The 22,846-nt window shown below is 38.0% G+C and overlaps 4 protein-coding genes across 13 annotated transcripts; 2 read left to right on the plus strand and 2 right to left on the minus strand.

Annotated features, from left to right (window-relative positions):
• The first annotated feature begins 114 nt into the window (after positions 1 to 114).
• Positions 115 to 11,030, plus strand: malt1 (MALT paracaspase 1). 10 transcript variants are annotated; one of them, XM_079451215.1, is made up of 18 exons: positions 115 to 373; positions 985 to 1,159; positions 2,847 to 3,013; positions 3,834 to 3,955; positions 4,025 to 4,172; positions 4,255 to 4,433; positions 4,598 to 4,694; positions 5,772 to 5,846; positions 6,215 to 6,238; positions 6,327 to 6,350; positions 6,435 to 6,638; positions 6,756 to 6,933; positions 7,072 to 7,143; positions 8,359 to 8,486; positions 8,599 to 8,748; positions 9,403 to 9,560; positions 10,010 to 10,135; positions 10,219 to 11,030. In XM_079451215.1, the coding sequence occupies exons 2-18, from the start codon at positions 1,026 to 1,028 to the stop codon at positions 10,684 to 10,686; spliced, it is 2,454 nt and encodes an 817-aa protein (XP_079307341.1). In that variant the 5' UTR covers positions 115 to 373; positions 985 to 1,025; the 3' UTR covers positions 10,687 to 11,030. The 10 variants fall into 10 exon arrangements, with proteins under 10 accessions (XP_079307341.1, XP_079307338.1, XP_079307343.1 ...); XM_079451212.1 differs by having other exon boundaries at positions 242 to 680; XM_079451214.1 differs by lacking the exon at positions 115 to 373 and adding an exon at positions 633 to 770.
• cplx4b (complexin 4b) lies at positions 9,846 to 12,971 on the minus strand. Its single transcript, XM_079451223.1, has 3 exons — positions 12,798 to 12,971; positions 12,431 to 12,518; positions 9,846 to 11,358 (listed from the first exon to the last, which is right to left on the minus strand). The coding sequence occupies exons 1-3, from the start codon at positions 12,860 to 12,862 to the stop codon at positions 11,140 to 11,142; spliced, it is 372 nt and encodes a 123-aa protein (XP_079307349.1). The 5' UTR covers positions 12,863 to 12,971; the 3' UTR covers positions 9,846 to 11,139.
• A 2,108-nt stretch (positions 12,972 to 15,079) lies between these two features.
• On the plus strand, positions 15,080 to 19,654 carry emb (embigin). Its single transcript, XM_079448408.1, has 8 exons — positions 15,080 to 15,357; positions 15,611 to 15,670; positions 15,824 to 16,016; positions 16,351 to 16,427; positions 16,526 to 16,653; positions 18,451 to 18,739; positions 19,210 to 19,243; positions 19,329 to 19,654. Exons 1-8 carry the CDS (start codon positions 15,300 to 15,302, stop codon positions 19,387 to 19,389), a joined length of 900 nt encoding a protein of 299 aa, XP_079304534.1. The 5' UTR covers positions 15,080 to 15,299; the 3' UTR covers positions 19,390 to 19,654.
• Positions 19,004 to 22,007, minus strand: mrps30 (mitochondrial ribosomal protein S30). Its single transcript, XM_079448393.1, has 5 exons — positions 21,172 to 22,007; positions 20,946 to 21,091; positions 20,754 to 20,859; positions 20,393 to 20,569; positions 19,004 to 20,307 (listed from the first exon to the last, which is right to left on the minus strand). Exons 1-5 carry the CDS (start codon positions 21,773 to 21,775, stop codon positions 20,048 to 20,050), a joined length of 1,293 nt encoding a protein of 430 aa, XP_079304519.1. The 5' UTR covers positions 21,776 to 22,007; the 3' UTR covers positions 19,004 to 20,047.
• Positions 22,008 to 22,846: the final 839 nt, after the last annotated feature.

Genomic DNA, 22,846 nt, shown 5'->3' on the forward strand with positions numbered 1-22,846 from the left:
CCAAATATCTTTCTTTCATCAGAACAAAGACATGTATACAGGCTTGGAACTGGAAGGTGTGTAAATGATCATTTTTGGGTGAACTGTCCCTTTAAGGTTGTGTTTCGTTTGGGCGAGAGGAATAGAAAGGTGTCACTGTGATGACGTGGATGGTTTCTCTTTGCTCTTTTTGTGGTCCTGATTTTGTCTCTCCAAACTGCACACGGCACACCAAACTTACTTCCTTTAAGCACGTGTCTTTATCGGAAGCAAATCTTTGATGAAGTCACATTCATGCTTTCTTATTTCCTTGACGCACTTCTGTGTCACTTTTGCATTTTAAACACACCGGTCAACCAGAGGAAAAGGACATTGTAGCATAATACAACATATCGTAAGATTGTAGTTTTACGCTTAAATGTGTATTGTGTGAAATCGACGTGAATAAAAATAGACTTCGTCATTCTGATCAAGATTCTTGTTAAAACCAAAGCGAAGGTTTTCTGTGCGCTGCGCAGACGGATCGGCGTTCGACAGCGAGTGTCGCGAGAGCGTTTCAAAAGCGAACCGTTGTAATCGCTCTCGCGATATTTGACGTAACACATCGATCGGTCTGCGCAGCGCCGCGTGAATCGCACCTTTCCTGAGCGCAGGAGACGCGAAACGCCTTTCAGTCAAACACCAGGAAGTGATGCGAACAAGTATGTGTTTCTAACGCATCTGCCCGGATTAATGTCGCTACATGTATTTTATTTCGACCTGATGTGACGTACTTTGTGATATACTTTCGGGTAACTACACTAAACTTTATGAATTAAACCTAAACGAACATATATGTCAACGAACATGCATTCGATTCATTTTATTACTAATGCGGAACCTGATTGGATATTCCCAGCAAAACGTCGTTTTTACGTCGTAAAGGTGAAAGCGTGCATATGTTTAGCTGTTTACTTCAGTAAATGTGTTTGTAATGTCGCATGTTGTGGCTTTATGGTGTCGCAGGTGAAGCAGTCAGTGCGTGTCAGTCACCCATCACATCAGATATGAATGACAACTCTCTCAATATAAACTTATTAAAGCAGTCGGTGTTAAAGAGGCTCTGCGAGACTCTCGACAAGGCCAAAGGATGGAGAAAACTGGGGGAGATCGTGAGAAATGACAAGAGATTTAAAATGAGGTAACAAGAGTGAACATTTGACGACGTGAAAACAAACTTTAGTTAAATGTTTTGAACCCTTGCTTACTTTAGTAGGTCTATACCAGGGGTTTTCTATGGAAGCCCGTTTCCGCCAGGGTTGGGATTTTTTTAATTAGTATCTCATAATAATGACTTAGTATCTCATTATTTTGAGAAACTAAGTCGAAATTTCAACTTAATAACTCAAAATAATGAGAAACCTTCTCAGAATTGTTTTAAATTAATTCAGTGAACACACTATTATTATGAGATACTAAGTCATTATTATGAGTTACTAATTATTAGATACTAGATACTAAGTCATTATTATTAGATACTAAGTCATTATTATGAGATACTAAGTCATTATTATGAGTTACTAAGTCATTATTATGAGTTACTAAGTCATTATTATGAGATAATAAGTCATTATTATGAGATAGATACTAAGTCATTATCATGAGATACTAAGTCATTATTATGAGTTACTAAGTCATTATTATGAGATACTAAGTCATTATTATGAGATACTAAGTCATTATTATGAGATACTAAGTCATTATTATGAGATACTAAGTCATTATTATGAGATAATAAGTCATTATTATGAGATACTAAGTCATTATTATGAGATACTAAGTCATTATTATTAGATACTAAGTCATTATTATTAGATACTAAGTCATTATTATGAGATACTAAGTCATTATTATGAGATACTAAGTCATTATTATTAGATACTAAGTCATTATTATGAGATACTAAGTCATTATTATTAGATACTAAGTCATTATTATTAGATACTAAGTCATTATTATGAGATACTAAGTCATTATTATGAGATACTAAGTCATTATTATGAGATAATAAGTCATTATTATGAGATAGATACTAAGTCATTATCATGAGATACTAAGTCATTATTATGAGTTACTAAGTCATTATTATGAGATACTAAGTCATTATTATGAGATACTAAGTCATTATTATGAGATACTAAGTCATTATTATGAGATACTAAGTCATTATTATGAGTTACTAAGTCATTATTATGAGATACTAAGTCATTATTATGAGTTACTAAGTCATTATTATGAGTTACTAAGTCATTATTATGAGTTACTAAGTCATTATTATGAGATACTAAGTCATTATTATGAGATACTAAGTCATTATTATGAGATACTAAGTCATTATTATGAGTTACTAAGTCATTATTATGAGATACTAAGTCATTATTATTAGATACTAAGTCATTATTTTGAGATACTAATAAAAAAAAATCCCAACCCTGGCGGAAACGGGCTTCCATAGGTTTTCAAACTGGAGTCCAAGAAGAAATTCAAACACTTTTTGCATTCTAAAATGGGGGTCCCTCGCAAAAGCTTCATTTTATTTTGTGGTCCTTGGCATAAAGTTTGAAAACCCGGGTCTATATACATTTTACTACGGTTAAAATATCAGTTTTTCACTACGTGATTATATGTATTCTACGGGAAACGACTATAGTAAATTGACAACCCAGTAAGTACTGTAGTGAACTACATACGGAAGCAGCCGATGGATGACATCTGTCAAATCTTCACTTTATTTTCTGATGGCATCCTTCAATGAAGTGTGTTGTTGATATAATGCTTGTTTTCTATTTTTCATCATTTTATCATATCCCTCTGTCTCACATGTACAGCGTGGATGATATGGACGTGTGCTCTCTGAAGGTTTTGGAGGTGGATGGCAGTCCGTCCCGTATGATGCTCAAGCTCATGGGAGATCAAGGCTGTGTGTTGGGTGATCTCACAGGGTTTCTACAGATTATGGGTCATATGGATGCCCTTCAGTGTCTCAAACCTTCAGGTAAACTGACTCCCTCCTGTGTTTGGTATAATTGCCTGTTTGTATGTCTTTCTGTGTAACAGATTTAAATACCTATAAATAGTTACTTTAGTTTTATTAAAGTTTTATTCATATATATTTTGAATATTTTCTATTTAAAAATGTTATTCATGCTTATTTTAATTTTTAATTCATATTTTATTTGATTTAAAAATGTAAGTCATGTTGATTTATATATACATATATCATTTTTGAGACATAATATATGTCTGAACAAACATTTATATGTATTTAAATGATTGGTTAATATGAGGGCTATCAAACAATGAATCGCATCCAAAATAAAGGTTTGGGTTTATACAACATATTTCTGTGTGTGCATATTAACGTTGCATTTATGAACACACACATACATGCATATATTTAAGAAAAAATAATAAATAATAAACTTGGTAATATTTCCTAAATATATACATGTATGTGTATATATATACAGTAGACAGACATATATTATGTAAACACAAACGTTTATTCTGGATGCAATTAATCAAAATTCTTCGTTTGACAGCACCATTGTATTTAAGTTTTGGTTTAGTTTTAATTGATTTCCACTTAAAAAATGATAGTGCCACAGCTTAGACTTATTTCAGCTAAATGCTAAGGCGGCATTTCTACTTTGCACTTCGTTTAAGTTTGGCCTATATATTATTTGAAATAGGTGAAGGATTGATATCACACCACAGGGCTAGTCATAAATGACTTCTTTACATGCTCCAGTTTCAGAGATGATAAAAGTTGTTTTATTACATTAGCTGTTTTCATTCTGACTCTGTCCCATCAGGTATTCAAATCCTTGTCCACCCACAGTCGGTGGCGGTCATTTCCGGACACAACCTCCGTCTCAGCTGTTGTGCTGTCGGCGCGTCACAAGTGCAATTCCAATGGTTTCGAAAAACAGAGGAGGTGAGTAGAAATATATAAGTATAAACAGAATAAACAATCAATCATGTCATCCTATCGTGGTTCTAACAGGTACCTCATAGCTCCTCTCCTGATCTGGTGTTCAGTCCGGTTCAGCTCAAAGACGTGGGCTTTTACATCTGTAGAGTCAACTGTGGAAACTCATATGAGTTCAGTCACTGGGCCCAAGTAGACGTCCTTGATGTTCCACCAAGATACGGTAAAATCGTGGATTTCCATGAGTTGTTGTATCTTTAGGATCATTTAATATGTTGTAAAATGCGTTTGATTTTTCTGTTCAGGTTTAATTTCCATGCCGTCAGATGGCAGGCCAAGGGTTCTCATTCAGCCTCAACCTCAAAGGCTTCTGGTGGGAGATTCGCTCTTTCTGGAGTGTGGCACTATTGGCAGACCCCTACCACAATATCAATGGTACAGAAATGGAGCGCCAATCAAAAAAGCCACAAAGAGGAAATACAATGTAAGATGAAACATGATAAATACACTGAAATTTGCTTTTGTGGATTATATCTCGCATTTGAGACGTGTGTACATGTTATATCTCGAACGGTGACGGCGAATGGTTTGTTCAGAGTCTATTGAAAGTAAAACGATGAAATTATTTGTTTTGTTGTTTTACTGTAGGTTCAGTATTTGACGGTAGAGCACCAGGGGAGATATCGCTGTGAGATCTGTTGCAGCAAAGAACGCACATGGAGCAATGAAGTTGATGTTATTATTGGTATGAAATGATGTTTTCTGCTTTGTATTTTTTTATTGGTTAGAGTAACTCGACAGACAACTTGGTTTTTGAGAGGTTCTTTTTAAACAAATAGATATAAATATTCTTCATATACATGTATGTACATTTAGCCCTGGACAACAAAACCAGTCATAAGGGTTGATTTTTCTAAATTGAGATTTATACATCATCTGAAAGCTAAATTAATACGCTTTGCATTGATGTAAGGTCTGTTAGGATAGGACAACATTTTGCTGGGAAAATATTGGACTATTGGAAAATCTGGAAACTATAAACGAAAAGAAATCACAAAATTGAGAACATGGTCTTTGAAGTTGTCCATCAGATGTAGCTGGCCGATGCTCTGTTGGCTTACTCCTGTAATGACGTTGTGGAAAGCAGATGAACCCCAAAATTCTAAACTTGACATAGATACCAAACTTAAGTGGGTAACTATGGCCGAGATAACTATGTGCTATTATAGGCAGTACAGTGTAATGCAGTACAGTTGGGTAAAAAATGAACCAACTTTGTTTGGACTTGACTGTGAAACCGGAAAATATCTTTTATTTTCGATAAAATACGTTCTTTATATTAGTTGGAGTCATAAAATGACTGATTTCTTGAAATACTGTCATTGTAAATTCTTGAAAAGAGTCATTATTAATCGTCATCATTGTGTACCGAATGCAGATGTGCAAGAAGAAAATCCTCTCTGCTTTCATTATTTCCATACAGTGCATGCAACCATGTTAATAAAGTTTATGTTTCAGTATTTTTGAATACATAAATGTTTACCTTCCACAGTATTGTTGCAGGAAAAGTGGTTGTATAGTTCATTGTGTTGCATACTTCTTGCACACAGCAGGTTTTTAGTAAAAAGTGAAAAGTAATGTGGGCCCGTGCCCCAGTAGAGCTTTAGGTCAATATGAGCAAACGCCCCTGGTGTGAGTCAATCATCACAGAAGTTTCATGTACTCTTCCTTGAAACTTTTATTAAAATAGTTCCATTCAAATAACAGCAGCACGTTGGGCTAAGCTGTTCCTTCAGTGTTCAAATTCTGTTTTCTCATCAAGAAAGTCCTCGACGTTCTGAAATGAAACAGCCACAGATAGCGATTCATATCTCAGAAGCGACGGAATGCTCTGAAGGTAGATGAATTGGCACCTCTCTCGTACGTCTGGGGACTTCTGCTGTCAATCTGTCTTTAGGTTGTCTTTCTGAAACCACGAGTCTGCTTGAACGATTTATGCATGAAAGAAAAACGGTGGGGTGGAAGATTTCAGGTTGAGACGTGTGTATGGACGAAGGAACTTGATTTGTTTTCATTCGTTGCCTTTCGCTTTCTCTCTTGACTAGTCTCACTGAATGCGCCGGTGAAGGTCACAACTTTGATCTGATCTTTAATCGTGGTTGTCTGCATGAATTAATGTTGGGAATCTGAGATTGCGAGCAAACATTGATCATTTCAAGTGCAGAATAAAATGGCTTTTTCTCATTACATGTATTTCTTTTCCAGAGGATTTTTTGACCAACGACCAGTGTAAGTTCTTCTGTTTCCATCGTAGCTACTTTCACTTATCTCTGCATACTGAAAAACACAATCGACTCATTGTGATTTTCTTCCTCAGATTACAGTCTTGAAAAACCTTACGGTGAGTCGATCCAACGTATTCCTGATGTACCGTATAATAAAATGTGTGAAGGCTCCTCGGTGAACACGTGGCTTCTCTCAACAGCGACAGACAAAGTGGCTCTTCTGATCGGTAACCTCACATATCGAAACCATATACAGCTGAAGGCTCCGATGGTTGACGTGTATGACCTCACCAATCTGCTGCGTCAGCTGAACTTCAAAGTGGTGTCGCTGCTGGATCTGACGGAGTCTGAGATGAGGAACGCCGTGGAGGAGTTCCTATCACTGCTTCATAAAGGAGTCTATGGTACTGTAGTTTTTTTCCTGTACATTGTTTCGTGGCAGCGTCACAGAAAACGTCTTTTGAAGGCAATGAAAATCTGTAAACTGGAATGAAGTTCGTCCGTCGATTGCTTCTCTTTAGGTTTGTTGTATTACGCTGGACATGGTTACGAAAACTTCGGGCACAGTTTCATGGTGCCTGTGGACGCCCCGAATCCGTACCATTCTGCCAACTGCCTCTGTGTCCAGAGCATCCTGAAACTGATGCAGGAGAAAGAAACCGGACTCAACGTTTTCCTCCTGGACATGTGCAGGAAAAGGTAAGATGCAGAATAGTATATGCTACTCATATGGCCCCCCCTGAAATGATCGGAAACGGTGTCCAGGCTTCTTCTGGGAAGGTGCTGGAGTCTTGATTAAAACAACCATAATCGCTCGAACGCCTTTTATTGTTTCAGAAACTTTCATGATGAGGTCATGCCAAACGTCATGCTCAAGGTCACTGCCAATATTGTGTTTGGATATGCAACGTGAGTAGCTGTTTTTTTAAAAGGACACTTCACCCAAATATTCTGTCATCATTTACTCGACCTCTAGTTATTCATAACCTGTATAGAGCCGATCCTCCCTATACACAGACTACGCAGGTTGCTCAGGGCCTCGGCACCACCACGAGCCCCCTTGAGGACAACTCAAAAACACTATAATGTAAACAAGATGCCATTTTTCTAACTTGCGGATTAATATTTAATTACTTTGACATCGTGTAGTGCGCAGCCTGTGATGACATGCGCCGCGTGTGATGTGATGATGCATGTTTACATATGGCCATGGTTATAAAAGAACTATCCATCAGTATCGAAAAAGAACGCCAACAACGCGAAGAAAAAGAACAAGGCGACATGTGTTTCTGTACTTTTTCAAAGTCTTATTTAGTTTTGCCAAATTATGCAAGGACAGATTTACAAATTCAGTATTTATCCACTGGCATAAAGTCGGTTTGGTGTTGGATGTTCGTTGGTCTCCAAAGTTACACGGGCGACAGATTAACACACATGTTCCTAACTTCAATAGCGTTTAAAGGGAATGACTTACAGTCATAAAACCAGCTGTACGGTGTTCAGGTGGGTATCAGCTATAATGAACACCACTGCAATCCACTGTATGTTTGCCCATGTAATTTATGTCATTTTTGTGTCATCACATTTAGAGAATTATTGATGTGTTTTCGTACGCTTAGCTTTCTGGAGTAAACTATATTTATCATGTTTTGTTTTTGTTGATCACTTATTTGGTTAGTAAAAACACATCGCATTTGCGTGCCAGCTGTTAACAGATAGATGGTTCCAGAACCAAGCGTTACTTTAGGATAAAGATTTTTATTTCTCATAGTTAACAGTGTTGTTTATCTAAATGTAACTATGACAAGCGCCCCCAGACGTCTAGGATCGGCTCGTCTGTATCATTTTTTGGGGAAGAATGTTGGAAAGCAAACCGTTCTGGGGCACCTTTGAGTACCTTTTTCATTTTTACTACTATGGGAGTCAATGGTGCCTCAGAAATGTGAGTTGCTAACATTCTTCCAAAATATCTTTCTTTGTGTTCAACAGATCAAAGAAATGTATACATGTTTGGAACAAGTCGAGTAATTGATGACAGAATTTTCGTTTTGGGATCAAGTATTAATACGCTTGTCTTTTTTGTTTTGGTCTGATTGTCTGCTTTAATAAATGATTTTCGTGTAGGTGCCAAGACGCTGAAGCGTTTGAATTAAGTTCCAGTGGATTCAGCAACGGAGTGTTTATCAAATTCTTGAAGGGACGCCTCCTAGAGGACGAAAAGATAACTGTTCTGCTGGACAGAGTGGCTGAAGGTAAGTCAAGTTACAAGCCGGTTAATTAAAAATCACGTTTTTTTGTAAATCCAGGTAATTTAGGCTCAAAAAATGATCGGCTGATTGAAAGTGTTTGATTGTAACACAACAGATATGGGTCAGTTTGACCCCACAAAGGGTAAACAGGCTCTGGAGATCCGCAGCAGTCTGTCAGAGAGACGGTCCCTCGCCGATCCCATCCGTCCTGGAGAATATTCACACCCGGGTCAGGCACACAATCTCCACTGGATTAAAGCACACGGTAACATCAACTACACGCCGTTGTTATAATTATAGACATCGGACGCAGGCGTCTGGCCCGAGGTTCACTTCCGGTCTGTGTTTGTTGATCGGTCTGGCCAGTGGCCATATAAGTATTTATATTTGTTTTATATTATTAACGTTCATATTTTATTGTATAATAATTGTATTACATAAAGGGTTTGTTGAATGGGTCGTGTTACTTTGTCGCATTTAAGGGTTCTTCTACTGGTAACTATGTGGCGATTCAAATCGGTTGAGACATCGCAGTTCATGTCTTGAACAGCAGGGGCCGCTGTTTTTATCTGCAAACTTGGTGAATGTGGATACGCTGATATTTCTTAAAAGTTAGGAAAAGCACAGATTTTCTTTGTTTGACAACTGCAATTTAGTTAGTTGACATAAAATACGACAATGTGCAACATGAGAGAAATAGTAAAAGGTCATTCTGTATATAAAATTGAGAATAAAATTGCATTGTGAGATCAGAATCGTGAATCCCATCGTGAGTTGCGGAAGTGTACAAGAAGTTAAGATTGGGCCAGAAAAGCGTGCGTACGCAGTAAAGTTTGTTGACGTTGTTCCTGTGAAACAGTCTATACGATTCTTCCGTGTTCACGGATTTATCATCTGTTTGCCTTGTGTTTTAACGCAGAACTTCCAGAGAGTAAAGTTTTGGATTTTGATTGTGGCGTTCAGATTAAAATGGACTTTGCGGCCGAGTTCTCCAACGTGCTGGTCATCTACACCAGTATTGTGAAACAGCCCGAGGAGATGCTGTCGTGTGAGGCGCACATAACTAACCTCCCGCTGGTGAGAGGACTTTTTTCATTTCAGTTAGAATAGCAAATATCCTTCATTCAAATTAATCTTAAGAATTTTCTCAAATATCAAAATGTTTTAAATTAGTTTGGGTTGTCGGAGCTCATTACAAAACCCTAAATATGATTGAAATCGTGTTTGTTAATGGAGGACTTGGACTGAATTGCCTATGCTGAAGATGATAACATGTCTAAAATAAACATGCTTAGCATCATTTTGATTCAGAATTAGATTTTTCATTCTATAATATGGAAGAAATTAAAGAATGATGTTGTTACATACATAACGGTTTATTTCTTGTATTTGTCTTTTTGCTATTAAAGTGACCCTAAACATTTGAATTGTAATATCTGTTCCATAATGCTTTTATTGAAGATTTAAACTACAACAAACATCAAGGAGGATCGTGTATTAACATTCTCTATCGTCTCAAATTCAAGGAGCTGGATGTAGATCCCAAGCTGATGAATAAGGAGACTCTTGAGGCGACAGGAAGCTTTTTATTATCAGGCCGTCTTCCACAGCACTGTCTCTACACCCGACTCAGCTCAATACAGAAGCTCAGGGTAATGCCAGTCCTCCTCAAAACCCTGACATGAGTCGAGAAAGTGTATTCTTCTGATATCTGAATCTGATTCATGTTTCACAGGACGAACTCGCATTCACGGTTTGTCTACAAGTCCAGTTTAAATCCCTGGAAGACGTGGTCCAGTGGAACATGGACGTTAACATCGGCAAGCCCCTCACTTCCAAACTGGATCTGAATCGACCCGCTCGGAAGAACAGCTGCCAGCAGACGTGTCTGATGCCCCACAGCCCCTCCACCAGCCCGTGCCACAGCCCCGCTTCTGACCGCCGCTTCCACAGCCAGAGCCCCTGTTTCCCTCAGCATCACGCCAACCCATACCTCAACGTCTCCGTCCCTCTGTACGGGGCTGTGGGGGGTCACGGGTACCCCTTGGGCTTTCCGATGCACGGGGATCCTACACATATGTGTGAGAACGTGCCAAGTTCACCTTCGACCCCGCAGAGTATACCTATCGAGACCACTGACAACATGGAGGACATGCAGAATGACTTCATGAGTAGTTTGCAGTTCTACAGTCGTCCCTGTTGATGTAGGTGAGGCTGAAGATCGACAGTTTTAAAGTATTTCCATTTTTGGCAAAAAACGATGCTTCAAATGACATGGACCAAGTTACTTTTGTTAGTTTTCGTTGTTGTTGTTAAATGATCAATTCTTTAATATATCACCTCATTGTATACTGTCAAGCACATTCATAAAACGGACATTACATTTGAGGACGGGCATTTATAAAAATAAATCACCTTTATTTTTCAAATAAATCATCCATAAAACATGTGTCACAGGTCCTGTTATACTGTGTCCATAATTGTCACTCGTGGTCGAGAAGCCTTCATCCTTTACACAAAAATAAATAAATCGTTTTTATTGAAACTATTCAATTGTAATCTAAGAAAACAAAGGTACAGAATCAAAAAGAAAAAGGAGAGAAACCAATTGATGAGAAGAGTTTCTCACATCTCTCGATATGAAATCCTCGACACATCACATAACAGCGCATTTCTCCTCAGCCTTGGATTTCATCTCCACAAATGTGGCCTGAGCTTTTTCCTTCAGCTGATCCATATCCATGTTCTGAAGATTCTGCATGATGGACTCTTTCTCCTCCTCATGTGGAGCGTCTCCATCGACCATCTTCATCAGCTCCTCCGGCACATCAACATCATCTCCAGCCTGCTGGATCATGACGTCATCCTGTTCACTCTGAGGAGAACCATTCCAACATCCAATGACTTCATCAAAACCTATAAGCAGTTAGTTTTCTACAGTATGTATGTCAAAACTAGTACATTTACACTTAAAACTTAAAAACAATTCTCATAGTTGAAATCGATTGAAATATAGGCCTAAATCTTTTTCGAAAAACTTCATTTAATTTGACAAAGTTTACTTAACCTTAACTTGACATAAATAAAAACTGAAATAAACCAAATTGCGATATTAAAAAGAAAATAATAAAACACTAGTGAATATTAAAATGTGTTTATATATATATATATATTTATATAAAAGGCCTGTCAAACGATTAATCGTGATTATTTACATCCAGAAAAAAGGTTTGTGTCTACATATTTGGCAGGTGTACTGTGCACATGCAGACACGCATATACAAATATGGATATGAATATCATTTCAATTATTGACATGAAAACATAAATATTTTCTAAATATATGATCTTGTGTTTATATATACAAAATTAACATCCACAGTACATAGATGTATTATGTAATGTGATCTGTATGTGATTAATCGTTTGACAGCCTTAATTCATATATAACAATCTAACAATATAAATTCATTCAAAATACAAAAAATAGAAAAAACAACTCGTCACAAAAAACTAATACATTTGAAAAAAAGAGATGGGAAAGAAAATAAAAACAGACAACTACATAAAAAATGGCAGGAATTATTACAGCCAATAGTCGTTTCTGACGTCATCTCTGGCATTATACCATTTGTTATTCATGTATCTTCACTGAAACAGACGTGAATCATCATGAAATGATTATAGCATCAAAATTAAATTTGCTGTTAGAGTTCATTCAAGAGCTTCAGAGAGAGAGAGACTGTAAGCCGCGTATATCCAGACTAAGTCCACTATTTTATGAGTTAATCTCTTGGCACAATCGCTCCAAAAGCTGATCTCACGCATTGGCAAATGGCACACACCTGCTTTCTGAACCTTCTCTAGCAACTGATGCTATTCATGCGCCGCTTAAAGACATTTGAAGGACATTTGTCACTAAATGAAGCATTACAGTGATCTCTTACCTTCGGAAGTCTGTATTTGTCTCTCAAACATGTTCTCAGACAAGCCCTCTCTGCTTTTCTAGTATCAAATCCTGCATCTCTCTCCATCCTTGTTCCAAGCGATAGCGGGTAACAAGATATACAAAAAGAAAATAATCAGAAATGAAGAATTATAACACAGAATAATAACACAAAATGGCCCATTATCAGGCTACATGACATATCCAACAGAGGAAATGCGTTACATCTCTACTCTTTGTGTGTCCACAATATTGTGTCAAATGCCTGTTAAATAAGAGTTTTTTTCATACCAGGCAGGTGTTTATATAGCAGCAGTCACTGCTAGAAACACACACTACAGTTCTATAGAGTTGAAATTCAAACGTACTTCTCCTCCACCATCTGCTTCTGGTATTCCTCATATTCCTCTTTAGACATCCCATCACAAGCCATTTTGTCAGTTGGTTTCGCTTCTTCTGGATGTGACCTGATAATCTATTAAACGGAGACAAATTTTCCTTTCCTTTTTCACTCTTGCCACAGGATTGGTCAGATTTAATCCAACGAGAGGCTTTTCTGCATGACAACCCTGCGGTCAAGCTGCATCGCAGAGAACATCCTCAGAATGACCCCGGTCAAAAAAGCCTAATTTAATCAGCTTTTCTGAGCCCTTCATTTCAATTATTAGAAGTAAGATTTTTAAGATTTAACCCATTTTTAAACTCACACCACCACTCCTTAATAAGTGGTTGTATCTACAGAACAGCAAACTTTTTAACTATAACATTTCCACCTGGAAAAAAATATTTTAATGTTAATATTAATTATATATATTAGATCATTTGTATAATATGATTAATATGAACTGATCCACAACTGAAAATGTTGAAAGTTCAAGAATGTTCCAAAGAAACGAACGAAAATGTATATAAAAAGCAGTTATTATTTAGTTTGTAGTTTGTTTTTAGTTTTATTGTAACTTAATTAAAATATATCCAGATTATTATTCATTTTAATACTTACATTTTCATGTTAATTTAAGTTTTCAAGAGTGATTTTTATTTAATTTAAGAGAATACATTTTTTAGCATTTCTTTTGTCACGTTAATATTTAGTTGTTTCTTTTTTCTATTGCTATTTCATTTATTTTAGTATTTTCAGTTGAGTTCTTTTTTATCTTCATTTTATTATTATAATTATTATAATATATTAACAAAAACAATAATAGTAATAATAAGGCAGCATTTTTATTTATTTAATGTTAGTTATGTTCCTCAAATAATATTTAGTTAAATCATACCTAGAAGCAAGAGGTTATTATGTGATTATAGGTGACCATAAGTCTGAGTGGACATCCATGACATGTGGAGTCCCTCAAGGCTCAATTCTTGCGCCTCTCCTATTCAACCTGTACATGCTCCCAATGAGCCAAATAATGAGAAATAACCAAATTGCTTACCACAGCTATGCAGACGACACACAGATATAATTAGCCCTATCGCCTAACGATTACAGCCCCATTGACTCCCTGCTCAAATGCATTGATGAAATAAATAGTTGGATGTGCCAAAACTTTCTTCAGTTAAACAAAGACAAAACTGAAGTCATTGCGTTTGGAAATAAAGATGAAGTTCTCAAGGTGAACGCGTACCTTCACTCTAAAGGTCAAACAACAAAAAATCAAGTCAGGAATCTCGGTGTCTCGAGAGTCAGACCTTAGCTTCAGTAGTCATGTCAATGCAATAACTAAATCAGCATACTATCATCTGAAAAATATTGCAAGAATTAGATTAGCTTTGTTTGCATACTTGTGCATGCTTTCATCACCAGCAGGGTGGATTAAAAAAGACCATAAGACAGATGCAGCTCATACAGAACGCTGCGGCACGGATTCTGAGCAGAACCAGAAAATATGGTCATATCACACCAGTCCTCAGGTCCTTACACTGGCTACCAGTTACATATAGGATAGATTTGAAAGTTGTATTGCTGGTATATAAAACATTTAATGGCCTAGGACCTCAATACATTACAGATGTGCTCATTGAATACAGACCCAAAAGAACACTCAGGTCATTAGGATCGCATCAGCTAGAAATACCAAGGGTTCTCTCCAAGCAAGGAGTCTGCATTTAGCTATTATGCGAGCCGCAGCTGGAACCAGCTTCCAGAAGAGATCAGATGTGCTCCCACAGTAGCCACATTCAAATCCAGACTCAAAACACATCTGTTTAACTTTGCATTTGATTAATGTGCCTCTGACCGTCCGACTGTTTGTGCTGTGCTTTATTTCATTTCTATTCTAAACTGTATTTCTTTTATTCTTAACTGGTTAAATTAAAATTTTCGTATTTCTTCACTGTTCTATCAAATGGATTTTTTAATTTCTTCTATGTAAAGCACTTTGAATTACCATTGTGTATGAAATGTGCTATATAAATAAACTTGCCTTGCCTTATTTAAAACAGAGTTGACCTATTGACAAGCTTTAATAATACATAAACAAAAACAACTACAGTATGAGTCATTCGGATGTGCTTTCATATCAGAAAGTGGCAACTGTCACAGCATAACAGGGTTGAACAGGGTTGAACAGGGCTCATTTATGTCTCGTTGGTGAGGTTGTGAAACGGATGTCACAGTGTCCGCTCCTCCTCATCACTGGGTCATACTACAAGATTTGCCATCATTCGATAAGGCAGCCTCCTGACTCTCATGATTTATTTAAAGCAGGAAGCTGCGAGCGTACGCCAGCCCTGCCGAGTCACCACGACTGCAGTAAAGAGAGACGGGTGAGGGGGGGGGGACCGGCGTCTCCTGGGACTGGCTTCTGAAGGAAAGATACCTCGCACGCACACAGCAGAGCTGCTGGCACGCACCGCTCGTCTCCATGGCTTACATCATACACTGCATCTTACTTCTCCTCTACTGTGACACGATACATTCAGGTGTGTTGTTTTGTTGTTCGTCTCGCATGTTTGTTGTGGTAGTGCGAGCAGTTTGAAATATCTTTGACATCATGACCTTGTTGCCTGTTCCATTCATCTCTTCATGTTCTGAGGGCGGGACAGTGATTGAAATATATAATGATGATATGTAATGATTATTTTAACCAAGACTTCATTTGCAACAATTATCCTATTTTTTATACAAAAACATCAATCAAATGAAACAGCATAAAATGTCTCTTTTGTTTTACAGAGGCAACCTCCTCGCCAGAATCCAACCCTGTGATTACAATTCGGAAAGCTTTGTCCAGAGGTACGTACTACCACACCATGTCTTTTCAAGCAATAGCAGGACGCAGCATGTAAAACTCTCCACGTGTGGTCACCACCATCTTGTGATGCACTAATAAGTTAACTGATGAAATGACTGAAGACAATAATACGACTGCACTTTCTCCACACTCAGGTGAAAGTCATGTCAAAGTCGTTGAAGAATCTGCAGTCCTGTCACTTCAAACCATTGAACTTTTATGTAACTTGACTGACATCCCAAATAACCCCCCGTCCGTCACTGGTTACTGGACAAAAGATGGACAAGAAATTGAAAACTCAAAGGAAACTGTAAATAGAAACGATGATCAGTATATCTTCAAAAGGACGTGAGTGTGTCTGTTTCAATAAAAACAATGTATCCAAAATCTTGAATTCTGTACAAAGCACATTTCCTGAAATGTTAAAGGGACAGTCAACCGAATGATGAAACTTCTTAAGTCATTTATTCACGTTCGTGTTGTTTCAAACCTATTTTCTGCAGAATACAAATGAAGATATTTTAAAGAATGTAACCAAACAACACTGAACCCCATTGACTTCCAATGAGACATTTCTCAAAACATCTTATTTTGTGTTCAACACAAGAAAGAGTCAAATAATGTCAGGATATTTATTTTTGATCTCTTTATTCAACATGACTTGGTGCTGTTGGTTTTTCAGTATACCGGTCACAGATGTGGGAAATTATTCATGCGTCTTCCGAGAAAATGATGCACAAGTGACATTTGTTTTGGATGGTATGCTTACGTGTGATACACAAATGTTTATAAAATATTTTCATGCATTGCATGTGTTGTTTTGGTGTGTTAATCCAGTACGTTTGACTTTCTTTCAGTTCCGGTAATGAAAGACAAGAGAGACAAACCTATAGTGACGTACATCGGAGATACCGTTGTTCTCAAGTGTAACCTTAAACATATACCGAAGACCTGGAACTGGTACAAGGCCAATAACACTGAAAAGGTAAGAAATGAGTTTCCAAACCCTTACAAAATTATTCAAGTGTGCTATTGACATACTTTATAAAATCAAAATAAGAATACACTTAGTCTACTATTAATTCACATACTATATGACAGACAAGTCAGACTGAAAACAGGAAACCAAACAGGAAGTATATGTGCAACGATCTGCACACCTTCTTTAGCCTGCGTGAAGAGCAAAACCACATCTCACAGAAGAAATATCTAGCAGCCTGTACTTGTACTTTTCATTCGAAGTAAATTTTGATCAAAAGATTGAATACAAGTCTTAAATGAATACCTAAACAGGGACATAGTGGCATAATATACACCTTTTTCGCAATGCGTGAAAATTTAAATTATGCCTTGCGTATGCGCTTAGGTCTAATGCTTAAGACTTGATCCCCAAAGTTAAACTGACTTTATAATACTTTTATGTCGTTTAAATCAGCATAATGTCAAAGAGCAGTGTCTAAACTTTTTCACAGGGGCCGCACTGGCATGAGTTTTTAACCTAGACCTTAAAAACTACTTTGTTTCTCACCACCAGAAGCCAAGATTTATAAACATTTATAAAAACACTTTACGCTACGTTAACATTGGTCGAATTCTTTGCCATAACCATCAACAGTTCACATTTCTAAAGCGAAGCTGCTGAGTCCAGTGTTCATAACAGGTGAGTCGTAATCTAACGGAAAGATTTTGATTTTATTTATATAGCGCTTTTTAAAATTTTCATTGTTACAAAGCAGCTGTCCATGAAAACATTAACTATAAGCAAAACATATAAGGTTATGCAAATCAAAACACAGGTCAAATATCAGACAAACTATATATTCCTATATGCAGTGTTAATGAAATAAAACTATGCAATAACAATAATGTAAATAACGAAGTAAACAATATGTTGTGAGAGGGGCAGAATGCAGAAGTCAGAGCGAAGACCAAGCCGTCTTTAAATGTTATTTAATTTACGCTCTTGTTGTGTCACGTGGTAACACTCGTTCATAAGGTTTTCTGAACTTTCTGTGGCTGTTCTGGCCTTTTGTCGCAAAAAATCTTTGAGAAACTTAAATTTTAATCATTAACAGAAATGTCCTCTAACATGGTAACAAAACGGAAGTGTGGAGCATCAAAAATGGAGACGTCAAGAAAAAGGTTGATATGAAGATAAAAACATATAAAATATAAGTATGATGTGAAGTTCACATAAGACAAGTATAGTTGCTGTGTAAGCACTATTAGACGAGTAGTTTGGTAAGTGTACTTGTATAACTAGTGCACTACTGTTGTTACATTTCAAGTATTCTGAAAAGTATCCATTTATAAAGCAGGCCAGTTAGTCTCAAGTAACATTAATGTAGTACACATAGAAGTATACTACTAGTAGATATAGTACACATATTACATCAAGTACCCTGACAAACATTAGAACTTTTTAACTATTTAAGTAAACACCTAAAGAACTTCAAGTACACAGTTTTAAAAAAATTATGTTATTTGTTTTTACTGGTTTCTACGTAAAATATAAAATAAACAAAATTGTAAAAGAAATGACATATATAAAAAAAGAATTTAACGTAAAATTACAAAACATTTCAAGAAAAACAGCTGGAAAGTGTAAGTTTACAGGGGGAAAAAATTATTCAGCTTCCAGAAAAGTTTCATTTTACGAACAATTTTTTTTTACAGTTTATTTTTTAAATACAGTCAAAGACTATAAAATAACAGAACAAAACGACACATTTACAAGAAAAATGGGGAAAACTATTTATTATATATCCTTATGTCTCCTCAGGATCTTATTAATGTGACCGCCAGCCCTTTGAAGTACAAGATCATGATTCACAAAAACGTAACCAAACTGTCTGTACTGAATTTGACCGAGGCAGATGCTGGGATGTACATATGCAGCGGTGAGTTTGATATCAGAGCCATCGAGTCTCAACTGGAGCTGAGGGTCTTGTCTTTCCTTGAGCCTCTCAAACCCTTTCTGGTCATCGTGGTGGAGGTCATTGTCCTGGTCACTCTGATTCTGCTTTGTGAAAAATGCAAAAAACGTCCAGACCACGACACTGCAACGACAGGTACAGTGAAAGATGATCTTTCGATATTTCAATGTTAGATACATGATATATTTCATAAGCCATATGGAGTAAAGCTGCCAACAAGCATTCGGCATAAATGAAACATCCAGCGAATACATCGCTGTCCTTCTGAAACCTTGGATGTCCGAAATCGCTGTGTTTCAGGAAATGGAAAAACATGACTTATTCAATGATGAAGTACCTTTAAATACGTTTTATTGGTTAGATATTTGCTGGTGACAAAACATACACAGTGACAAAGTTATAAGAAGACAAGTAATAATGATTTATTGCAAAAAGTAACACTCATGAAATATGGAGATGCGAGGTTTCAGGACGACAGGAATATACAGTATAACATTTCGCTTTAAATGAGTATTGATGACAATAATATAAATATTATTGGTCACAGTTTAACTTTTTTAATGACCGGTGGTGTAAAAATTAACCAAGGATTTGACAATTTGCAGAGAATGATGTGTACACTGAGCAGACCAGTAAACTGTAAGTATGGTTAAAAAACATGAGTCACTGAAGACATTCGTGGCGCTACACTTTGATGCAATAATGCTGCAAATGTTTGTTCCAGGACTCATAGCGACAGTAATGGGATGGAGACCGCAACAAGACAAAGAAAACTGGAACAATGAGAATTTCATGAATCAGGATGAAGGTTCTTTTCGGTTCAGCTTTACCAGCATAAGCAATATATTTTTTGCAAATTCATTATATGTTAAAGCAATATTTATTCACATCTGAATAGGTAATATCACAAGATAAAGAGTATAAGACATGTTTTCATAATACTACTGTACCATTGCAAGCTGTTTTAAGTTGACTACCAAAATGTAAATGTCTGTGTATTCTAAGTTATCATGTATATTCTATTTAAATAATAAACTAATTATGGGATATATTTGGATTAACAAATGCCTAAGAAAAATCACACATAAGATCTCTTTAAAACCTCAATTTCTCTCAGATGAGGGATTGTCGAGTCTTCAATCAAGTCAATATTATTGAAGATCTCAATATGAACTCAAACATTTCTCAGCAAATTTACCCAAATCCAGATGATTTTACCTCTACATTCTTGTATTTCAACAATCACCTCATCTGTTTCTGTTTTCCAAGACCAAGTTGACACTCTAGAACTAAAATGGAGTTATGAATGAGCAACACCTCAGCAATAACTCCTCTGGGTAACAATGGAAAAACGGAATAATGCAAGCAAGACCGATCCTGGCATATATTACGTTTATTAAACTTAGAACGAACAAGAGCATCTTTATTTTTACACTTTCAAAGTCAAGGCTTGTTCAATAAAAACTGAACAAGCAGCCTGAGAACAGCATCATTCCAGCCGACTACATCTCCATCTGTGACTCTCTCATACAAGCGCATGCTTTCAGTTCCCCAGCACAGGTTCTTTCTGACATTGCTGTCGTCAGATCTGTGAGTCAAAGCCAGAGTATTGAGCTGATAGCAGAAAAATGAGAAATACAGTCCGTCTGTAATGACCGCCTGAGACACGAAAGGCCTGCTCACGTCGTCTTCACTCCAAAAACCTTAAAAAAACAAGTATTTATGGTAAGTGATGGGACACGAAATACACGTGTACTTTTGAAATGAGTCAAAGTCATTGAAAACTACCTTGATACATGGCCTGTGCCCCCGTCCACGCAAACAGGCTAGCAATACCGTTAGCTCTCAGCCACACCTCGACCTGGTCAGAAAGACCCTTCTTGATCATTTTGTCCCTACGGAACCGATCGGGAACCATGTGAAACTGCGTGTGACCGTAGCAGCAGGGATCTTCCAGTTTGGCACCTGTGGGGGAAAACAATATTCGTATAAACGTATTTCAGGCACAACTTGATGGACCAATGTTTGAAACCGCCGGTCAATAAAGCGATAAAACACAGTGATGGACCGTGTGACTGCCCGCACGTGTGCATTTCAGAGAACTGGTCAGTCAATATGAATTTAAAACACTTGGGATCAGACGACAGACCTGTGAAGATGTTGTTGTCGTACTGTCTCCTGAACAACGGGAGCAGGTCCGGAGCTGAGTGAATGACAGGAACTTCAGCGGAGACGTCCGCCTCAAGAGGAACAAACTACAGGAAATGACATCACGGCCACTGTTAGACACATGTGAATGTTCCTTATAACATAAGTAAATGACACTGACATCGCACCGTACCTCAGGTAGTTGTTGAGGGATTCTTATCTGACTGTGAGGTTTGTCATCGATCTGAAACCTCATGGGCTCGACCCGTCCGCTCCTGTGACCCCTCGGGATGGTTCTTTCACCCCTCAGCCAGTAAAAGTTGACCTGGGGGTCAAAATCTACAAACAAAAACGTCACACCGAGTTCATCTCGTGCCAGACCCTGATCACACCAAGGTTTGAGACACCAGCACACTTACCTAAACTGGACAGGCCAAGCACGGGATTCTCTCTGGCCAAAACATTTTTAAGAGCACACACTATGTTCCTTAAATAGGGGGCAACAGAATGCTCCTGCTCTCTGTGGGAAAAGACTCTCCCTTTCTTCATGTACCATTGCTCTTGTAAGATGGAGTTGAACACTGCGGACCGCAGCTCCGATAACACGGATTCGTCGATCTCGGTGTTTTTTTCGGGCACGCCGCTGACGTAAGCCGTTTTGGTGTAGTGTTGATACCACCTGTCCGCATTCAGCGCAAACGTCTGCGGATAGATCACGTACTTTTCGCGCTGTATGCGTGTGAGCGCCCTGATCTTCTCCTGCGCCGTGCACGCGCGCAGCTGCTCGAAGAACTCCGACACGACGCGTCGCTTCGCCGACTTGCTTTTCGCGGTCCGGGACGGCAGAATCGGTGGGTATGAACTCTCTGCTGTCGAGGCTATAACCTGCACAGTTCTGCTGAAGGCGAGACGTGCCGGTTTACGGCACAGAAAAGGCTGCAAGGGCAACCTGCTGCACGACGCCATGTTTATCCCACGTGATCTTATGTGTGACGTCGTTCGGTGTGGATTCTCTACTGCCATCTACCGGTCCTGGAGGCGAAATGTCCGCGATAAACGGGCCTCTCTGCGGCCTGCAGGGACGTTTGGTTTACACATTGATGGAGGAAATAAACGACTGTTCAGAAACACTCAAAATATTTTGTAATTGGTGTAAATCAAGCTGCAAGCGAAAGAAAACAAGTTTATTTTTACTTGTATAACTTTACATGTTTTGCTTATAGTCAACATGTTTCATGTAAGAAGCAATGGCGATGATCCTACAGGTGATGCTGCGAAGAAGAGATGTTTAGTACTGACGTCACTCCCATCGAAAGACCAAAACGGACAAATGGGAGGCTGCACATCAGGACCAATGGTGTCGCACGTAAATTGGAACATCCAGACGGCCAATCACGGGCGAGGCGCAGCGCCAATCACAGCGCGCGCATATTGGAACAGAATTGGAACCGATCGTCTGCTCGCGGATGGTGACGGATCTTCTCCTCTGCACCCCTGCGCTCCCTGACGCCCATTGACCGGCCCCTGTGCCCCTGTGCCCCAGCGGGGTGGACCCCTGATCACAGCTGGGCCCTTCGTGGGGTTGTGGGTGCCCGTAATTCCTGGGAATAGCAAAATGCCAGAATATGGAACATATCCGTGGGCGGGACATCAAGGCCCTTGAGCTGCGCATGTTAAGTAGCCATGTGGATCCAGACCTGGGGTCACCTGAGGCATGACCTATGCATATTAAGTAGCCATGTGCTTGTCGTCTTGACTGTTCTTTACTAGCACTGTTCTTTATGTGAAATCATTAAATGTTTTAATTAAAATCATTTTCTACCAATATATGTTGTTTTATTTGTGTATCTTATTTTGCCGTACATACAAGTGTCAACTTGATTCGTAGAATGTGAAACGGGCATACTTGTATGCAATCATCTTGAAATGATCAATGTAGTTTTATAAAAACACATTTATATGTACATAAAAATGTTAACTGGATAGGCACTTTATTAATTCATTTTGCCTAAATGCTTCATAACTGTTAAAAACCTTTATACAGCAGTTTAAATGGTTTTATATCATTCTTGTATGTTAATGATTCATGTAGTT

The sequence above is a fragment of the Barbatula barbatula genome, assembly GCF_947034865.1.
Source record: "Barbatula barbatula genome assembly, chromosome: 2".
Classification (NCBI taxonomy): Eukaryota; Metazoa; Chordata; class Actinopteri; order Cypriniformes; family Nemacheilidae; genus Barbatula; species Barbatula barbatula.

Coding starts and splice junctions, on each gene's coding strand:
- mrps30 (XM_079448393.1), bottom strand. CDS start 21,775: ATGGCAGTAGAGAATCCACACCGAACGACGTCACACATAAGATCACGT. Junction 21,092..21,171: donor GCTTGGCCTGTCCAGTTTAG/GTAAGTGTGCTG, acceptor TTTTGTTTGTAG/ATTTTGACCCCCAGGTCAAC. Junction 20,860..20,945: donor TCCCTCAACAACTACCTGAG/GTACGGTGCGAT, acceptor CATTTCCTGTAG/TTTGTTCCTCTTGAGGCGGA.
- cplx4b (XM_079451223.1), bottom strand. CDS start 12,862: ATGGCTTGTGATGGGATGTCTAAAGAGGAATATGAGGAATACCAGAAG. Junction 12,519..12,797: donor AAGCAGATGGTGGAGGAGAA/GTACGTTTGAAT, acceptor GCTTGGAACAAG/GATGGAGAGAGATGCAGGAT. Junction 11,359..12,430: donor ACAAATACAGACTTCCGAAG/GTAAGAGATCAC, acceptor GGTTCTCCTCAG/AGTGAACAGGATGACGTCAT.
- malt1 (XM_079451212.1), top strand. Junction 6,934..7,071: donor CTGGACATGTGCAGGAAAAG/GTAAGATGCAGA, acceptor TTATTGTTTCAG/AAACTTTCATGATGAGGTCA. Junction 7,144..8,358: donor ATTGTGTTTGGATATGCAAC/GTGAGTAGCTGT, acceptor ATTTTCGTGTAG/GTGCCAAGACGCTGAAGCGT.
- emb (XM_079448408.1), top strand. CDS start 15,300: ATGGCTTACATCATACACTGCATCTTACTTCTCCTCTACTGTGACACG. Junction 15,671..15,823: donor TCGGAAAGCTTTGTCCAGAG/GTACGTACTACC, acceptor CTCCACACTCAG/GTGAAAGTCATGTCAAAGTC. Junction 16,017..16,350: donor CAGTATATCTTCAAAAGGAC/GTGAGTGTGTCT, acceptor TTGGTTTTTCAG/TATACCGGTCACAGATGTGG.